The 19,512-nt window shown below is 34.4% G+C and overlaps 2 protein-coding genes across 2 annotated transcripts in view; one reads left to right on the top strand and one right to left on the bottom strand.

Annotated features, from left to right (window-relative positions):
* Positions 1 to 16,519, top strand: part of LOC134245162 (A disintegrin and metalloproteinase with thrombospondin motifs 6-like) — a 32,308-nt gene extending 15,789 nt beyond the window's left edge. Inside the window, exons 10-24 of the mRNA XM_062727419.1 lie at positions 2,590 to 2,731; positions 2,987 to 3,097; positions 3,859 to 4,004; positions 4,285 to 4,348; positions 4,484 to 4,586; positions 4,831 to 4,964; positions 6,485 to 6,608; positions 6,699 to 6,779; positions 6,894 to 7,057; positions 7,356 to 7,488; positions 7,609 to 7,738; positions 8,053 to 8,257; positions 8,467 to 8,643; positions 8,976 to 9,129; positions 15,183 to 16,519. Coding sequence (XP_062583403.1) covers positions 2,590 to 2,731; positions 2,987 to 3,097; positions 3,859 to 4,004; positions 4,285 to 4,348; positions 4,484 to 4,586; positions 4,831 to 4,964; positions 6,485 to 6,608; positions 6,699 to 6,779; positions 6,894 to 7,057; positions 7,356 to 7,488; positions 7,609 to 7,738; positions 8,053 to 8,257; positions 8,467 to 8,643; positions 8,976 to 9,129; positions 15,183 to 15,304 — 1,990 coding nt within the window. The 3' untranslated portion in view covers positions 15,305 to 16,519. The remainder of the gene's footprint in view (positions 1 to 2,589; positions 2,732 to 2,986; positions 3,098 to 3,858; positions 4,005 to 4,284; positions 4,349 to 4,483; positions 4,587 to 4,830; positions 4,965 to 6,484; positions 6,609 to 6,698; positions 6,780 to 6,893; positions 7,058 to 7,355; positions 7,489 to 7,608; positions 7,739 to 8,052; positions 8,258 to 8,466; positions 8,644 to 8,975; positions 9,130 to 15,182) is intronic.
* Positions 16,520 to 16,900: 381 nt separating this feature from the next.
* LOC134245176 (FRAS1-related extracellular matrix protein 1-like) overlaps positions 16,901 to 19,512 on the bottom strand; it is a 29,617-nt gene continuing 27,005 nt past the window's right edge. Inside the window, exons 9-11 of the mRNA XM_062727434.1 lie at positions 19,345 to 19,507; positions 18,845 to 19,018; positions 16,901 to 18,311 (exon numbers count right to left, since the gene is read on the bottom strand). Coding sequence (XP_062583418.1) covers positions 18,004 to 18,311; positions 18,845 to 19,018; positions 19,345 to 19,507 — 645 coding nt within the window. The 3' untranslated portion in view covers positions 16,901 to 18,003. The remainder of the gene's footprint in view (positions 18,312 to 18,844; positions 19,019 to 19,344; positions 19,508 to 19,512) is intronic.

The following is a 19,512-nucleotide window of genomic DNA, read 5'->3' as shown; positions in this document are numbered from 1 at the left end:
TGCCAGAAAAGCTGAAACTTATATGGAAGCATCCTCAGGTAGTGTAGATTCAAGTTTGTTCAAATCATGACCCCCGGGGGTAGGGCAGGGCCACAATGGCCGACCAAACTTTTACATAGAAATATATAGGAAAATTCTTTAAAAATCTTCTTCTCAAGAACCACTGTGCCAGGAAAGCTGAAACTTATATGAAAGCATCCTGGGGTAGCGTAGATATTATATTGTTAAATCATGACCCCCGTGGGTAGGGCGGGGCCACAATGGCCGATCAAAGTTTTACATAGAAAGATATAGGAAAATTCTTTAAAAATCTTCCTCTCAAGAACCACTGTGCCAGGAAAGCTGAAACTTATATGGAAGCATCCTCAGGTAGTGTAGATTCAAGTTTGTTCAAATCATGACCCCCGGGGTTAAGGCGGGGCCAAAATGGCCGACCAAAATTTTACATAGAAAGATATAGGAAAATTCTTTAAAAATCTTCTTCTCAAGAACCACTGTGCCAGGAAAGCTGAAACTTATATGGAAGCATCCTCAGGTAGTGTAGATTCAAGTTTTTTCAAATCATGACCCCTCGGGGGTAGGGCGGGGCCACAATGGCCGACCAAAGTTTTACATAGAAAGATATAGGAAAATTCTTTAAAAATCTTCTCAAGAACCACTGTGCCAGGAAAGCTGAAACTTATATGGAAGCATCCTCAGGTAGTGTAGATTCAAGTTTGTTCAAATCATGACCCCTCGGGGGTAGGGCGGGGCCACAATGGCCGACCAAAGTTTTACATAGAAAGATATAGGAAAATTCTTTAAAAATCTTCTTCTCAAGAACCACTGTGCCAGGAAAGCTGAAACTTATATGGAAGCATCCTCAGGTAGTGTAGATTCAAGATTGTTGAAATCATGATCCCAGGGGTAGGGGGGGGGAGCAAAATGACCAAGCAAAGTTGTACATAGAACTATATAGGAAAATTCTTTAAAAATCTTCTTCTCAAGAAAAGCAAAGCTAAAATTGATCTTATTAATATGGAAGCATCCTCAGGTAGTGTAGATTCATGTTTGTTCAAATCATGACCCCCAGGGGTAGGGCGGGGCCAAAATGGCCAGCCAAATTTTTGCATAGAAATATATAGGAACATTTTTAAAAATTTCTTCTCAAGAATAGCAAAGCCATGATTGGTCATGGGACTAATTTCTACTTTTTTCATAGCCACAGTGCTTAGGTGAGCGATGTGGCCCATGGGCCTCTTGTTCTTCTATTTGTTCTTAACATGTTTAGCTCAGTTCCAAAGAAAGGGTTCAGCATATTAACTAGAAATTATACACTGATGCATACAGGGTTCGACGCTAACTTTTTTACCTTGGTGGACCGCAGGTCCACTTGTCAAAAATTATTGGTGGACCTTCTCAATATCTGGTGGACCTTTATAAATGTTTGAATTAATCTAGGAATCATAATGCAAGGCATTAATTAAAACTAACCTTTAATATATGCCGATTCCAGTCAGACTAATAAAGCTTTTATAAATCTAACCAGTCAACAGAATCAAATCAATTAGGGAGTAGTCAGATATTTTTTTCAGAAATATTGTAAAACAAAATAAAAAAGGTATTCATCTTCAAACCAGGGACCTATATCCTGATACATGTACTAGTATATAGGTCCCTGTAAAAACCGAATCTTTTTTTTTTTAATAATTATAATTAAGTTACAATGGTGAAAACCTGCATTTATTTCACTTGCAAAGGTAGATTTAATTTAAAATTCCAATTATTAATTAATTTGTTAAAATATTAAACAAGTGAATTTTTCAGGTATCTACATGTATGGCTAGATCATTGTTATTTACTAAGATGCAAAACTGACATAGGTATATGTATGTGTATTATTTCATTTTTTTTCTTAATTTATTATTTATTCAATATAAGTTAATTGATACAATGTATATCAAGAAAAAATATTAAACTGCAGATAATACTTTATAAAATGTAAAATGCATCTATAAAAAAGACAACAATGCAGTCTTGACAACACTTCCCTACAATGCGCTTCAATATCATTGTTAATATTGGAGTTATCAATTTTACATGTAACAGATTTCAATTTAAAGAAAAAAAACCTTGGAATTTCACTGTATTTAAATACGGTGTTTAAAATTTTAAGTGGACCGACAGTCCACCTAGTCCAGAACATTTGGTGGACCTACCAATTTTTTGGTGGACTCGGGCTGCCAGTCCAACTTTAGTGTCAAACCCTGGCATACTTGTGAAAGTTGTTCAACTGTAGCAGAACTTTATTACATTGACCTTCCTGTAGTCTTGACAACACTTCCCTACAATGTGTTTTGCTCTCAATGTATAGATTCAAGTTATATATTGTGTTGTTGCTTTGAAGCTGAATGGGGATACAGTATATGGTATAAATTTTTCATGTGAAAAAAGTATAGATATCTTTTAAAAATCTGTGGTTGAAAGACACAAAAGGGCTAAGGGATTTGAATGTAAGTAAGCATTGTGGCCCATGAGTCTCTAGTTTGGTAATGAAGCAGGGACATTAAGTTCATTCATTATTCATGATTGACTATATTTTGTTCCTAGTTCAGAGAAGAGTTCGTGTCTAGACAACAGTCCTGTAGTGAGAGTGAAGCATACTGACCACGGAGTACAGAAGGATAAGAGAGATAGCACAGAGCAGTGTAAAATACAGTACGGCAGCCAGTCTACAAACTGTAAACCCGAGGTACTTCTCTATGTTATCTGCTTTAAACTTTAAGTCTTCCCCATTGGTTTAATAAGAACCTTACATATTCAAGGTTCTAGTATTGCAAAAAAGCTCTTTTAAGCTCACCTGAATGAAGTTGAGATTATACATTAATATTTAGTTATTGATTCTTATGTATTTCAGGATATTTATTGTTTTTCTTTCTAACTACCTTATACATGTTCATAGTGTAATTCACATGCATTACAAAGTAGCCTTCCTCATGTATTACAGTTGGTTTGTAGTGGACTGTGGTGTTTGAATGACAAGGGTGAATGTAAAACCAAGGGAATTCCTGCCGCAGAGGGGACTGGGTGTTTTATCATGAACACAAAGGAGAAAGGAGTAAGTTCATTCAATGAAGTACATTGCATGATTTTACCTGTATATGTCTTACAGTTGTCAACAACACCCCCCCCCCCCCCCCCCCAAAAAAAATTAAAATAATATGGTAGTAATATGAAAAATGTTTGCATTGTAGGTTGAATATGTTTTCACTCATGTCATTGATGGACCTAATAAAGAGGGCATAAATAAAGACAACCTGCATTTGACTTGTATTTTAGAAAAAAAAGTTTTGTGCTCTGATACTTTAGGCTACATAAAATTGAAATTCTGGTTCTCAGGCCGGCGCGCATTCGTTTTGAGGTAGCCGCATTGCTAATATTATTGTATTTTTGATAAAATAAAAAGTGGTATTGCGGAGACCAATCTGGAAAAAAAAGTTCCGTCCTGATTTTTTTGTAGTTTAGTACTTAAATATCACTTCCGGTAGCCATTTGCAAAGAGAATTTGGCTACTTTGTTTGAAGATACATTCGAAGACATTGCCTACAATGTTCACACGCTGATAAGCAATGGATAAAGCAAACCTTATGATCAGATATGGAAAGTATATGAGTGAATAAAAAAAATAATCTTTATTTTTAAAAAAAAATCAAAATTGAAATTAAAAAATTACCTCCCACATCTACTTTTCTGCCAATAAAATGAAAAATAAAATGCCTCCCTCCTGCATCTGTTTTGGAGAAAATTGGCCTGATAACTAGAGAATTAAATTTAGATAGCCTTACCTATTGGTTTGTAAGATATGACTATTTATTCTAGTGGTGCTATCTGGGGGAGTGTCGGGCCTTGGACTACAAACCTCAGCCTGTGGATGGCTCCTGGGGTCAGTGGTCTGAGTGGGACATGTGTACCAGAACTTGTGGTGGGGGCATTGAGTCCAGCTTCAGGAGATGTAATGATCCAGAGTAAGTAGCTACTGGTAGAAAGTATCCATTGCAACTGTAGGAAACACAATAAAACAATGATCTATAAGAATATCTTACACTTTAGTTGGGGCAAAAGTTCAGCCTCAAGTGGGATGATTATCCATACTTTGGCTGGAAGGGGAATGAGTGAATATGTTGGGACATATACTCTTTTTAGGGGGATTGACGATCAAGTCAATGAGAGTATCGCATGTAAGTGTGAATTTTAGAGCAAGTTAGATGGTAGGCAGAACTTTAAAATTCTGGGTTTTTTTTTCAGGCCAAGGCATGGAGGAAAATACTGTGTTGGACAAAGAAAAAGATACAGGTCTTGTAATATTGAGGTAAAGTTATTGTGGGGGGTATACATACAGTAATACAAAATATATTGGAATGTACTTAACATGGAACTTAATCTATAAGATTGTAGTTAGTTTATCTGCTTAAATAAATGCTATAAACTGATTCACATTTTACAGACATGTCTAAACATTGACAAAGATTTCCGTGAACTACAGTGTGCAGACTTCAATAAGAAACCTTTCAGAGGGAGATACTATAATTGGAAAACCTTTTCTGGTGGTGAGTAGTGGTATGGTAGAATTTACTCAGTGAAACTTTTATTATTGGTGACAGAATTAATATGAAGATTTACAGATTTTGTCTAGTTATTCAGTATAACTTATACGTGTAGTGTAACGTCATAATTTACTTGTGCTTGTACATTAGATTAATACATCATTTGCAAAACATTCAGAAATGAAATTCTGTTTTCCTTGTTGTCAGAATAATCATATGTAAGTTATTATTATTTTATTAATTGCAGCCCATGACAAGCCCTGTGCTCTGCATTGTATCGCTGATGGCTTCAACTTCTACACAGAACAGGCTCGTAAGGTGATTGACGGAACTCGTTGTTACCCTGACAAAATGGACATGTGTATTAATGGCAAGTGTTTGGTATGTATTGTGATACATATGTATTGTGTATATTGAAATGAAATTTGGTATACAGTTTTATCCTAAGAATATCCAAGACAAGTTCTGTTTTGGGTACAATTGAGCAATTTTTAGCTCACCTCAACAAAGTTGGGGGAGCTTATGTAATACCCTCGGCGTCGGTGTCGGCGTCCCAGGTTAAGGTTAAGTTTTTTGGAGCAGTTTTCTTTTTAGGTACTTCTATGTCCTATATTGATTAGACATGCATGGAAGATGCTTCTAGTGTGTTTCATTGTAACAGTCAAAGTTTCAGATGCTGCAATTTCAGCAAAGGAATGACCAGGTTAATGTTTTTGGAGCAGGTTAACATTTTTGGTGCAGTTTTTGGTGTAGGTTTCATTTCCAAGTAACTATAAGCCCTATGTTGACCAAACTTGCATGGATGATACATTTAGGGATGTACACTACCAGACTTGATTCGGATGCTGAATCTGACCTACATTTTCTGGTTGAGTGGACAGGTTAATGGTTTTGGTGCAGGTCTTATTTCCAAGTAACTATAAGCCCTATTTTGACCAAACTTGCATGGATGATACATCTAAGGATGCACATTACCAGGCTTGCTTCTGATGCTGAATCTGACCTACATTTTCCGGTTGAGTGAACATGTTTAAGTTTTTGGTGCAGGTTTCATTTTCAAGATACAATAAGCCCTATAATGAAGAAACTTGCATGGATGGTACATCTTAGGATGCATACTACCAGACTTGCTTCAGATGCTGAATCTGACCTACATTTTCTGGATGAGAGAACAGGTTTAAGTTTTTGACAGGATTCATTTCCAAGTAACTATGAGCTCTTTAATGACCAAACTTGCATGGATGATACTTCTAAGGTTGCATTCTACTAGGCTGGCTTTGGATGCTGAATCTGACCTACATTTTTGTCTGGATGAGTGAAGAGGTTAAATTTTTATGCAGGTTTCATTTCTAAGTAACTATTAGCCCTATGTTGTGCAAACTCGCATGGATGATACATCTTAGGATGCACACTAATGGATTTGCTCCGGATGCTGAATTCAACATACATTTTCCAGATAATGGACCAGGTAAAAGTTATGGGTGCAGGTCTATTACCAAGAAACTATAAGGCTTATATAAACCAAACTTGCCCAAATGATGCATCAAGCGATGAAAACTCTCAAACTTTCTTCAGATGCTGGATTCTAATTACATTTTCATGAAAAAGGACTATTTGAAGGTTTTATATAGGTCTATTCCAAAGTATCAGATCAAAATTGCATAAATTTTGCATTTTTGGATGTACACTTTTTGTTGGGTAATTGTGTGACTTTGCCTTACTGAAAGACAACATTTGTTGAGGTGAGCTCTGTAATCTCTGATTACCTATGTTTTGACAGAGTTATGTCCCTTGGACTTAGAAAAATTCCAATTTATTCGGGGGAGGGGGGCATAAGTGTTTTACAAACATTTCTTGTTTGATAACAGTATTGTATAGCTGATTTAGTTACTTCATTACAGCCGGTAGGATGTGATGGAATTCTGGGATCTACCGCGGTGGAGGACAAATGCCGAGTCTGTAACGGAGACAACTCTTCATGTTACACTGTCTCTGGCACATTTAATAAAGCTCTATCTCCAGGAAGTAAGGAATTCATCAACCAATAAGAAATGATTTTCACTGAATGAAAAATTATTGTATTATCCTTTGTTATATTTTTTACTCCTTTTTCAGCATATTATGAAATAATAACCATTCCAAAAGGAGCTATGCTTATACGTGTGTCAGAAATAGTACAGTCTCAGAGCTATCTTGGTATGTATGTGTGTATAGTTGCTCTCTTCAAAATATATGGTGATGGTTATTGCAAAAACTGAATCAGGATACTTGAGTGTTGTATGAGTATTCAAGTCTACAAATCCATTTTAGCACTGAAGAACACTTCTGACATTTACTACATTAATGGTGATTGGACAGTAGATTGGCCCCGGAAATTCTCCGCTGCTGGAACTGTCTTTCATTATGAGCGACTAGATGGACAACCAGAAGTCATACATTCACTAGGACCCACAACTGAGGATTTAGTTTTCATGGTAGGTAGAATGGTTTTTTGCATCTTACATGTAACAGATTTAGATCTATGGACTTATCATTTTATTTGATGCACCCTTTTTCACCATAAATCATGTATCAGGCAGTTTATACTTTTGACATAAGCTTGTCTGCTTATCCTTACAGAGATTGAGCACCAGGGTAAAGTTTTGAATGTGAGCTGTAATACATGTGACTTAACATTCAATAGCAGAAAAACCAAAAAAATCAAATTTTTACTTCTTAACTTTAGCAAATATTTCAAATTGCAGAATAATTTCTATTTTCCTGATTTTTCAGGTTTTATTACAAGAAGACAATAAAGGAATCTCTTACACATACAACCTGCCTAGAAATGTGACAGGATCTGTAGAGAACTCTTCCTTTACCTGGCACCAGTCCTGGTCAGCCTGCTCCAGTAGCTGTGGGAAAGGTAAGAAAGCTGACATTCAGAAGAGAATTAATTCACTTGGAATCAGAGGACTGAGTCATGTTAGTGTTTCACTTATGTTTATGAAATCAATGTCAGAATCATTGCTTAACTTTTGGTCAGGAAGAAGGACCTCCATTCCAGTTTGTATCAACGTCCAGAACAAAACAAGAGTTTTAGAGACCATGTGTGATTCTGCAGCTAAGCCAGGCAGTGTAGAAGAGGCGTGTAACCAGAATGCATGCCCACCAGAGTAAGTTTACATGTGAATGAAAGATTATGCATAAAAAATGCCAAAGTGCATTTCTATGGAAATGTTTTCATATTCATTTTTTGAATCTCCATTTTGGGATCAAAAAAAAATTTAAGTATATCTATTTTCATTTTAGAATATGAAGAAATTTATAAGGGTATAGTCAATAGCAAGTCTTTGTGCAATAAAATTAGTAGGTACAACAGCCTATTAAGAGTACTCACAGATCTTTATATATATTTGTGGCAAGAAAGAATAAAATAACTGTGGAAAATGCAAAATAAAAATTTAAATCTGTACCTATGTTTCTTTAGGTGGTCGGTGGGTGACTGGTCTCACTGCAGTGTTACCTGTGGGGGAGGAAGGAAAATGAGGACCGTTATCTGTGTACAGGTGCTTAGCCTTAACGAGAAAACAATCCTCCTAGACAGCAGCTGTAGTCTCCCCAAACCCAGAACACACCGTCACTGTAGGAGGCTGGACTGTCCCCCTGTCTGGATCTCCGGGGAGTGGGGAAAGGTAGGTTTTCAGTGGGCTTTAACACCAAGTGGGTAACGAATGTGGTTCTTTTGCACCAAGCAAAGAGGAAAATGCTCAAGGATATGGAAATTTTTTAGCAAATTTTTTTTTAAAGATTTTTTTTTCTCGGAAATATGACAATTCATTCAATATGCATTTCATTTTCTGTCTTGGAAAATGTCTCACAACTGAGTGTTTTCTTTTTTTAGTGTTCAACAACATGTGGCAAGGGAGAACAGAAAAGAGACGTTATGTGTATGACGAGTGATAGAAACAAGTACCTGACGGGAGAGAGGTGTGGCTTGTCTGTAAAGCCGGCCATTGTACAGAAGTGTAATCGGGAGTTGTGTCCAGGACCAAAGTGGACGTCAGGCAAGTGGGACAAGGTGAGTGATGGACAAGTCAGAACATTTGTACAATACTCAATCAATCAAAGGGCATTCAGCAGAGTTTTATACAACAGTAAGGTGCATAGTATTCATTTCATTCATCTGATTTCTGTACAACTAGGAGATGTTTATTTTTACAGTACTTTTGAGATTTTCAAGGGAGCAATCTTTGTAAGTTAAATCAGCTTCATTGTCTGAATGCTTTTAATTGTTTTGCTTTTTGAAAATTCATGAGGTAAGCATTAAGTTCAGTTTCATTTGATGAATGGTAATTGAATTAAAATAACATTTGATGATTGGCATTTAAGAGCATATTGAAAATATTATAGTGTTCAGCAAAATGTGGTAGAGGGAGACAGTCCAGAGTTGTCCTTTGTCGGGATCACAGTGGTAAACTGGCCAGCGGCTGTGATCCTAAAACCCGCCCAATACTTGTCAGGGAGTGTCAGTCCTACTGTGAGAGCAAGCACTCCCCTCAGCTGGGTATGTACATATTATTAATTTTAATCTTGTTTGAATAAACAAGAATGTATATATAAAAAAGAAAGAAAAGTCATCCATAAGTTTGTCAAAAGTATAGTTTTGTTCTTTAAATAAAACATAAAAATATTAATAACAATTTCTTCTCTTTAAATGAATGTCAAATAACTACTTTGCACAATTATGATTAAGCTATGGTCTTTTTCATACAAATTCTGTAGCACATAAGTAAGAGTTATTACACTTTGCACACTTGTTGAAAACCTGATTTCAGAATTTCGACAAGTTTTGGCTGATCTTGGAATTTCAAAAGTTTTTTCAATGACAAGCAAAGAGCTAAGTTCACGTGGCCCTGTCCATATTTCAATTAACTCACTACAGTCAAAACATCAAAATAAAGTAAAAAAGAATGCTTTTATTCTCTATAAAAAATGTTTCTTTTAGGAGTCCAGGTTTTGAAACACAGGCTTTTTGAAAATGCAATGTTGCTAAATTTTGATTTAAATGGATGTATTTGAGCACCTTCAGCAAAGAATTAAAATAAGATCCCACCCCAAAATCCCAAAATTGACCTTGATCTCACTTATCTAAATGGTATAAAGCAAAATTTCAAAGAAAGTATTATAGGTATTTTAATCAAACTTTGTATGCTGATGCATATTGGTTAGAGCTTTTCAATTGCAGCAACATTTTTGACTTTGAACTTTCATTCAACCTTGAATTATAATAGGTGTTTAGCTAGATTTTAGAGAAGATAACCTGAGAAATTTTTATTCAAATAAGTAAGCCATATTTCTTCTCAATTAAAAATTACAAGGAAAGATAACCTTTTTGAAAAGTAGGTTAAATGTCAAGGTCAAGGCCACACAGTCAAAAGTCATGTTATATTTAGAAAGGTAATATATTTGTTACAGGTTATATACTTGTTTAATATGAAATCCTCATCTTTCTCTTTCAAAAATTTTGACCAATTTAAAATAATATTAAAAATTTTTAAAAGTAGGTCAAACTTTAAGGTCAAGGTCACAGGGTCAAAAATCTTAAGTTTTGGAAAGGTCTTATCACAGTTAACATATGTGTGAAATATGAAAACCCTGTTTCTTCTCATTCAAAAGTTATGACTAAGGCTAATATTTTGTGACAGACAATTAGACAGACTGACAGATGAATGAGACTTAATGTCCCCTTGTTTTAGTGAAAGGGGGGGGGGCGAAAAAGCTATTCAAGATATTTTAATCTAACTTCATACACTAGACAAATTTTAATGTGGCATTTCTAATAAACCAGGAATGGGACAGTCATGTACTTTGGAGTTATTACTGGTTGGTTCCTGAGATGTGGGTTTGTTAAGTTGAAAAAATTCAAGATATTTTTATCAAACTTCAGAAACAGCTAAGATTTAAATTTTCAGCCCTCGATCCAACTTTCTAAAACCCTATAAAATTTTTAGACCTTGCCCTTATATATAACTTCCATTTCAATTCTTTTTATTATGCTTCAGCTCACGAAAACTGGTCAAGAAATCTCTTTCTGACCTGCTACCTTAAATTATCAACTCAGGTCTCTGTATATATTTTGACCTTAACTGTGCATTTTAAGTTTACATTACTTTTGCTGATATTATTTCTTTGGAACTAGACCACAAAATGGGACGTTCATACCCTGCAGACTTATTTCTAGTTTGCATTTTTTCATAGGAAGTAGATCATTATGGAAAAAGTTTGATTCTCCTTTAGCTGTTTTATGAAATTAGTGCACAGATTCTGGCAATGCAGATAAAATTTGAACATTTAACAAGCATACAGATTGCCTGCTGGTATCTTTGACTTGGATGAGCTACCATAATAATGACTAGTCATTGTAATTGCCCCAAGCAATATTGCCTTCATTAGTCAACTCTAAACTCTATCTTGTCAAATGATGTATCTTGAAAGTGAATTATACCAATGTTTGACTTCTCAAGGAAAATTCCCATTTCTCCAAAAAGATAAAATGTAGTAGTATAAGAATAGAGGTAAAATTAATTTGGCTGTTCATTTATATGACAACCATGGCCATAGTTCCTGTAGTAGTTTTTGACACTTTCATTCTTTTCTGAACAGCTGAAGTGTAAACATTTTAAAAAAGAAATAAATTTTCTGCAGAGACATCATTCAGTATTTACTGTCTCTTTGTCCTTGCTGCCATGCCACATTTATCCTGTGAAATGTTGGTTGATATGAAAAATAAGGTGACCAGGAAACTGTCTAACCACAAGGATTGAGATGCAGTGAACTGATCATAGCAACTTTGTATGTTTTTATCAAATACTGTATAGGGGGGAAATAACTCGCGGTGTTAATATTCGCTATATTCACGGTGTTAATAAATCCGTGAATTCAAGAAACAGTGAATAAATTTTCAATAATCTCCATGATTTATTTGGAAATTTAAGAATAGACTACGATAGGTTGACTACGACAGGTTGATATACATGTACATGCAGTACATGGTCGTTTCAGTTTACGAGTAGTACTCGTCATTCAATTATTTTAATTATCACGCTTTACTTTAATTCAAATCGGCAGATAATAACTCGTGTTTGTTCAAAAGCTGTTTTAATAGCCAACACTACATGTTTCATCAATCAAAACACGTGGGCCATGGGTTTTGATTACCCGTGCGTAACTAATTTTACCACGTGTATTTGTTACCTGCATTATCATGCATATTAGTTTTTATCAACATTTTGGTTTTAAAAAATAATTCAAATAACCATCGAACTTACTGAAGATGTGGAAGGATATTATTTCGGCGAACTTAATAAACACATTTACTTCCGTCCAGTGGTTTTTCGCCACGTTGTATTGAAGATCTGGGGTGCACATGCACTCATCGTAATAGCTTATAGGAAAGTCATTTGACGTTTAAATAACTGCACTTGTTTTAATTAATTATTAATTAATTCTATCAATTTTGTATAAACCTACCCTGTTGTTTGTGAAATAAAAACAACGCTGAAGAATGTCGTTTACATGTAGCTATTCCGCGAATTTAAGAAACCGCGATCGTGTCAGATGAGAGAAAAACGTGAAAATTACAACCCGTGAAATTAATCCCCTATACAGTAAGATATTTTGCCTACTTTGTAAAAGAGAAAAATTAAATCATATATCTTGCATAAGTAGTTTGGGGAATGTTGAAATTCTTGTGAATTAGAAAAAAATAATGTTAAATGCTCTTCATATGCTATTTGTTGGGCATTAAAAATTTCAAACCAAAATGCAATCAATTTATCACAGGATGAAACATTTTGCAACTTCAAACTGATTTTTGGCTCATTAACTTAGTTTTGATTCTTAAGCATATTTTAAGAGGATTTTTGCTCACAAATATGTTAAAAACAAATAGGTTTGTATCAGTTAATGAATAATAAATTCTGCTTTGTATTGCTGATAAAACAAATTTTAATAATTGAAAGCATGTGGAACAAAGTTTGCTTTTAGGTGTAGATTGTATTCAGTTAGCTAATAATTAGCACCAAAATATTCTGATTAATGGTTTAAAAACAGAAATTCATGTAGATTGAACTTGTTTTAGGGTAACAGAGCTCTTAGTTTGTTTATTATGAAAATTTTGGTGCTGTAAACCCTATGCCATTATAAAGGCCACAAGTTTTACTTCTGAATATTTCACTACCTTGTAAAAGAATTTCTTTTCCATGAATTTGTTCATTGTTAGAATACGGGTAAACAAATGACATTGATGAATAAAGGAAATATTCAAAAATATTTTAGCCGTGGCAACATTTATATTGAATTTAAAGCAATCCCCTGTTTTAAACAGACCCCAAAGGCTAGGGTGGGGTCGGGGTGGGGGGCAGGGAACATAAAAAGTTAACAAAAATGTAGAATACCCTTGAAAAATCATCTTTAATTGATATAATTTTTAACTATGTCCAGAAGAAAAGATTGAAAAAAAGCTTCTTTGATCGATTTATATATTTGTAAAAAAAATATTTTCTTTTCAAAACCGTCAAAAAGATGCAATTAAAAAAAAAATTAAAAAAAATCTTCGTGTAGTGAGATATGAAATTTTACAAGGTCTTTTCCTTTTTACATTGTTATTATATGACAAGCAGTTTATAATATTTTCTTAATTAACATTAACACCCTGACTTTCTTTAATATTAATTTAAAGAACTAAATTTGATTTAACGTTTCTGACTTAGTAGTGAGAGCATTATGACTAGACTCCGGGGGCCATAATCTGAGACAAGCTCTTTTTTTGGTTTATCTCAGTCTTGCTTTTTCAAAAGGGGTTAATAATGGAATAGTGAAACTTGGATAAAAATGAGCTCACCTCAGTTTCAGGTTAGCATCGTGAATTTGATAAGCATTGTGATTCAAAGTGAGCATTGTGACTCAGGTTAGCATTGTAAATTTGGTTAGCATTGTGACTCAGTTAAGCATTGTGAATTTGATAAGCATTGTGACTCTGGAAAGCATTGTGACTCAGGCAAGCAATATGACTCAGTTGGGCATTGTGACTCAGGTTAGCATTGTGACTTTGGTTAGCATTGTGACTCAGGTGAACATTGTGTCTTTGGTTAGCATTGTCATTCAGGTGAATATTGTGACTCAGGTGAACACTGTGACTTTGGTTAGCATTGTGACTCAGGTTAGCATTATGTCTCAGGTGAGCAATGTGACTCAGCATTGTGACTCCATTGGATATTGTGACTAAGGTTAGCAATGAGAGTCAGGTGAGCATTTTAACTCAGGTGAACATTGTGACTTAGTTGAACATTGTTACTTAGGTTAGCATTGTGACTCAGGTTAGCATTGTGACTTTGGTTAACAGTGTGACTCAGGTGAGCAGTATGACCCATGTGAACATTGTGACTCAGGTGAGCATTGTGACTTTGATTGGGATTGTGACTTAGGTGAGCATCATGACTCAGATAAGCATTATGTCTTTGAATAGTTTTGTGACTCAAAACATTGTGACTCAGGTAAGCATTGTGACTCAGGTGAACATTGTGACATAGGTGAGCATTGTGACTCAGGTGAGCATTGTTACTTTGGTTCACATTGTGAGTCAGGTTAGCATTGTGACTCAGGTGAACATTGTGACTTTGGTTAGCATTGTGACTCAGGTGCACATTGTGACTTAGGTGAGCCTTGTGACTCAGGTGAACATTGTGAATTTGGTTTGCATTGTGACTCATGTGCACATTATGACCCAGGTGAACATTGTGACTTTGATTAGCATTGTGACTCAGGTGAACTGGCTTTGGTAAGCATTGGGGCTTTGGTGAGCATCGTGACTCAGGTTAGCGTTATATCTCAGGTGAACATTGTGACTCAGGTTAGCATTGTGAGTCAGGTGAACATTGTGACTCAGGTTAGCATTGTGACTCAGGTGAACATTGTGACTCAGGTGAACATTGTGACTCAGGTGAACATTGTGACTCAGGTGAACATTGTGACTCAAATGACTCAGATGAACATTGCGACTCAGGTGAGCAAGTGTGACTTTGGTTAGCATTGTGACTCAGGTGAACATTGTGACTTGGGTTAGCATTGTGACTTTGGTTAGCATTGTGACTCAGGTGAACATTGTGACTTGGGTTAGCATTGTGAATTTGGTTAGCATTGAGACTCAGGTGAACATTGTGACTTTGGTTAGCATTGTGACTTAGGTTAGCATTGTGACTCAGGTGAACATTGTGACTTAGGTTAGCACTGTGACTTAGGTTAGCATTGTGACTCAGGTGAGCATTGTTACTTTGGTTCACATTGTGACTCAGGTGAGCATTGTTACTTTGGTTCACATTGTGAGTCAGGTGAGCATTGTGGGTCAGGTGATTATTGTGACATAGGTGAGCTTTTGAAGTCAGATGAGGCTTATGGCCCATTGGCTTTTCCAAAGTAAGATGCATCATTTCTTGAATTCTTTCTGCAGTAAAATAAATTCAACCAAGAAGTTTGAGCCTTATAAATAGTAATATATAAAGGATATTTTATTTGTTGTAAAAAATAACCAAAGTGAGAATTTTTTTTCTACATTTTTAGAATGCCTTGACCGAGATCGGGCCCACTTCTGTCCCCTTGTTGTAAAACACAAGGTCTGTAACCGTGGTTACTTCTTCAGGATGTGTTGTAAGTCCTGTCGAGATGCTAATCAAATGCCGTGAAACCAAGACAATGGAATCCAGTCATTGTAATGAAAACAAGCAGCATCAAAAAAAGTTTACAATGAAATATTTGGATTTTATTAAAAAAAAATCATGAAATAAGAATTTAAGTTTAATAACAGTATTCCAAGAATTTTCAATGATCTGTTACACACTATAATATCAAGCTGTTTAGTTTTTGGTAATTAGTGTATATCTAAGTGGTTACATTTATATTATACAAAATGGAAATTCTGAGAATACTTTGTGTGAGATGTATGAAAAAGAGAACACAATGGAAAAAATTCAAAGAATAGTTGTGTATTTAACTTTGCTACAACATGATTGACATATCACCTTTATGATCAATGTCAGACCTCTCCAATTTCTATGAAAACCATATCTCAAAGTCGACAAAAATTGATTATATTTATTCCAAAGTCAACAACAATTTGATTATATTTAGCTTACCTTCAACCCAATAATAAATGTATGTTTGTGGAAATTCAAGTTCGAGGTATATTAAGTGATGTAGCTGTTGTGTACTTGTTACATTTAAATGTTGGGTAAATTTTAAGTATGATTTTCCAATCTGCACTAAGAAATATGAACATAATTATCATGTCTTGGCATCCAGTAGAATGCAATGCATAAACACAGTGACCTTAGCTTATTAAAATTATATCTTTTATTTTTTTTTTATCAATTACATCTTATTCCAAGAAACTACAGACCCAGATATATATAATTGATGTTTGTAAAATGCCTTTATACAATGCAGTATGCATATTTAACTTTCTTATCTTTTTCTTATTGGGATGGTATATAAAGTTTTTGGTGTAATTTGATATAAGGATTCATTTTACTATTCATAAAAACATGCCTAGGTTCTTTTTGAGCAATTTAAAGAAAAAGGTACATTTTAAAAACATTCTTTACTTATGAAATCCCCTACATTTGAGTCACACATCAGTCAAGTTGGAAGTTTGGAATGAGAGATAAACTGTGTAAAATATTTATTTCAGTAGTTTAATTTTCAGTAGATTAGCTAATATATATCACAAAGATGAATGGTAACAGTATGTATATCAGGGTTACAGTATGTATCAAAGTCATTACTGTATAAAAGCATGTATCAAAAAACATAAATGACAATGTGTAAAGTAGCATTCATGCATGTCTAGCTGCAGAGTTTTGTATGTTTCAGAGAAGATTAAAAGAATAAAACTTTTAAAATTGTTTTTGTGATTAAGATTCTGTGAGACATATCATTTCTTGTTTGATTAATCATCACAAAATTGAAATTGCACCTCTCTTAATTTTATTTTGGTGTACCTTAATTTGTGAGGTAATTGACATATGAAGATAGTACTGTAAACATATACATGTATACATGCAGTTTGATGTACATGTAACATGAACTGATTTTAACTCTTTTTATTGCCCCCAGATTCAAACACAAGTTAATATTATATTAAGACAAATACATGTAGAAGCATTGATTTATGATTATGCTTATCAGTTGATAAAAAAAAAATAATGCTAAATTTTTAGTATGGTTTATTTATATTTACTTTTTAAAAAATATGGGATATCAAAGCAAAAATGAGAATTAAGTTGTTGTTTCTAAATATTTAATTTCTACTAGTAGCATGTCATGACAAAGTAGATGATAAGAAATGTAAACCACAGCCATAACATCACAATACTAGTATTTCAACAGTAAGGAATTCAGGATTAAGTTAACAATTCATTTACCCCATAATTTTTAATATTTAAAATATACATATAAACAAACAAGCATGTAATCTGATTCCAGACCAATGGATTTCTACATGTTAAAACATGCTGCTAAAGAATAAAAAATATATATTTAATATACAGCAATTAATATATACAACAAAAACAAATGTTATAAAATAGCACAGTTTCTATATGAGTGGAACTATATATTGTATTAAAATGCATTGTCTGGTTTGGTGGTACATAAATATATAAATCATGTCATTTCATTTAAAATAGGCTTATGTCAAAACATAAGGGCAGAATATGTTTATATATATATAAAAATAAACAAATTAAAGCTGTGGAAATCAGGTAATTTTTTCTTAACACTACATCATGAGTGGACTATTACTACTAAATTATGGTATATTTATACCAGCACAAGTTTTAAAGTACAAGAATCTGCTATCACTGAAACAATATGCTAGCAGTACATAGTACCAACTATTTATAACTAAAACTATATTTTCTAATTAATTACTATAACAATGATACAAATTCAAACATAACAACAAAGCAGATAGTTTCAGTGTTAATAGTTCACACCATTATTATTGCCCCAGATTGCACAATTTATGTGGTGGTCATTTGACCTAGCTTATTATGCTTAGTAGGTATGCTATCCATTTCATTATCTATGTTTTTGAAATGAAAGGTAAACATAAGGCAATAAATCTGCTTGAAATGACATCTGCCAATGTAGCTGATTACAAACTCATGAAAAAGTTATTATAATTTCCCCACTGCTACTCAGAGTGGCAGACGTCTGAATATTATCATTCGGGTAACGTGCCTCATCATTATTGTTTTAAGATACAATAGCCTCTTGCCCTGACAGATACTGGGTCAGAATAAAGGGCATTCTCTACACTATAAGAGACAAGCCCCAGTGTTTTTTAATCTCATTTAGTGTTCCTTTAAACTGGTTCTTGGACTCAATTACTCCACCGGAAGCGCCGCCGTCGTCTGCCTCGTTGTCGTCTAGGCTGGTCCGAAACTGAAAACTGCTGGGATGGAAATTTTTGGTGAGGAATTCCTTCGCAAATGAATCTTTTACTGTTTTTAGTACAAGATTTGTTCTTCCATTTTCGGCGTTTATTAACTAGAACACAGTTTCTTCTGTCACGTTTGCCCCGTACTTGAGGCTGGTTCTTGCCCCAGTTGGTGTAACTTAAGAGAGGTATACTAGATGATCCATCCCTGAGATACTCCCAGTCTCGGGGGGCCTGTTTATTATTCAAACCTAGACAGGAAAGTAATTAGAAAATAATGAAGTACACTGAGTAGAAATTCCACACTACCGTCAAGGTTATGTATGCTTCATATTCTCACGATTTACAATTTAAGGAGGAGTGAACATTGGCAAATCTTGCGAAATAAATTGTTTTGTAACATCTCATGAGATAAATATTATCATATCGTACGGATTACGAACATGTATTCCTAAAAACATAGCCTCTGATTAGATTTTTTTTACAGAGTTTATCCACTCCTTTTGCTTCACCGAACCCTGCCAACTTTCTTGCATTTCATTCACCGTATGTACGCTGTAATTTTGCTTTTTAAATCAAAAACATATATTCAAATATATTGTTTGTTTTATTTGAGGCTGATAGGCTAAAAGAATCTTAACCGTGAATTGGTGTTATATATAATATCTGTTGGTGCATTAATGTACTGAAACTTTAGAGTAATTTCTATATTGTTTTGATTATAGTTTTATTCCTAAACACGCATTTTTTTCCACTAAATTTTAAAATTAAAAATTATACTTACCGATCCAGAAAGACGTTTTTCCGGCTAATTTAACCAGGAATTGATAGTGCGCTCTAGATCGCACCGGTGTAAGGGTTGAGGGGATGGCATTTATGGAATTACAGTGTCTCTTTGCTTCTTCCCAGGTTTTTCTTTCCTTGAAAAACTTGTAGCAACGGCCCTCAAAGAATTCCCCTAATATAAAAATAAGTTGAATCATCAGTTACAATTTTTATTTGCTGATCGATGTACACGAAATATGTATCGTAATGTCATGTATTTTTTTTTTAAATCATAAAATTCTAATCTGCATCATATGTCGTATTTGAGATGAATGCTCCTATGCCGGAGAAATAAATCTTCAAAAATGAGCAGGCTAAAAATGGTCTCGTTTGATAAACCAAATTTCATTTTTATTTCGATCAATATGCTGTTAAAAATAATCATTTATGAAACAAAATGATCTATGTTAGAGAGCAGATAGTCGCCTGAGCCCGGAAAAAGAATGTTTTGTTCCTTACCAATGAGACAGACAGAAGGGGCAGGGATAGAACTGATTGCAGACTCATCAGGGCTCCCAGAATCCCACACCCTCCAAATATAACCGTCACATTTATACATTCTTTGTGTAAACGAATCAAAATGTAACAGATTTTTTGTTGTTCTGGTACAATTTTGTGGAGCCTAAA

The sequence above is a fragment of the Saccostrea cucullata genome, unplaced genomic scaffold (genome assembly GCF_032062105.1).
Source record: "Saccostrea cucullata isolate Sc308-1 unplaced genomic scaffold, CSIRO_AGI_Scuc_v1 ctg180, whole genome shotgun sequence".
NCBI classification, from domain to species: Eukaryota; Metazoa; Mollusca; class Bivalvia; order Ostreida; family Ostreidae; genus Saccostrea; species Saccostrea cuccullata.
This window is presented reverse-complemented; position numbering and strand designations above follow the sequence as displayed.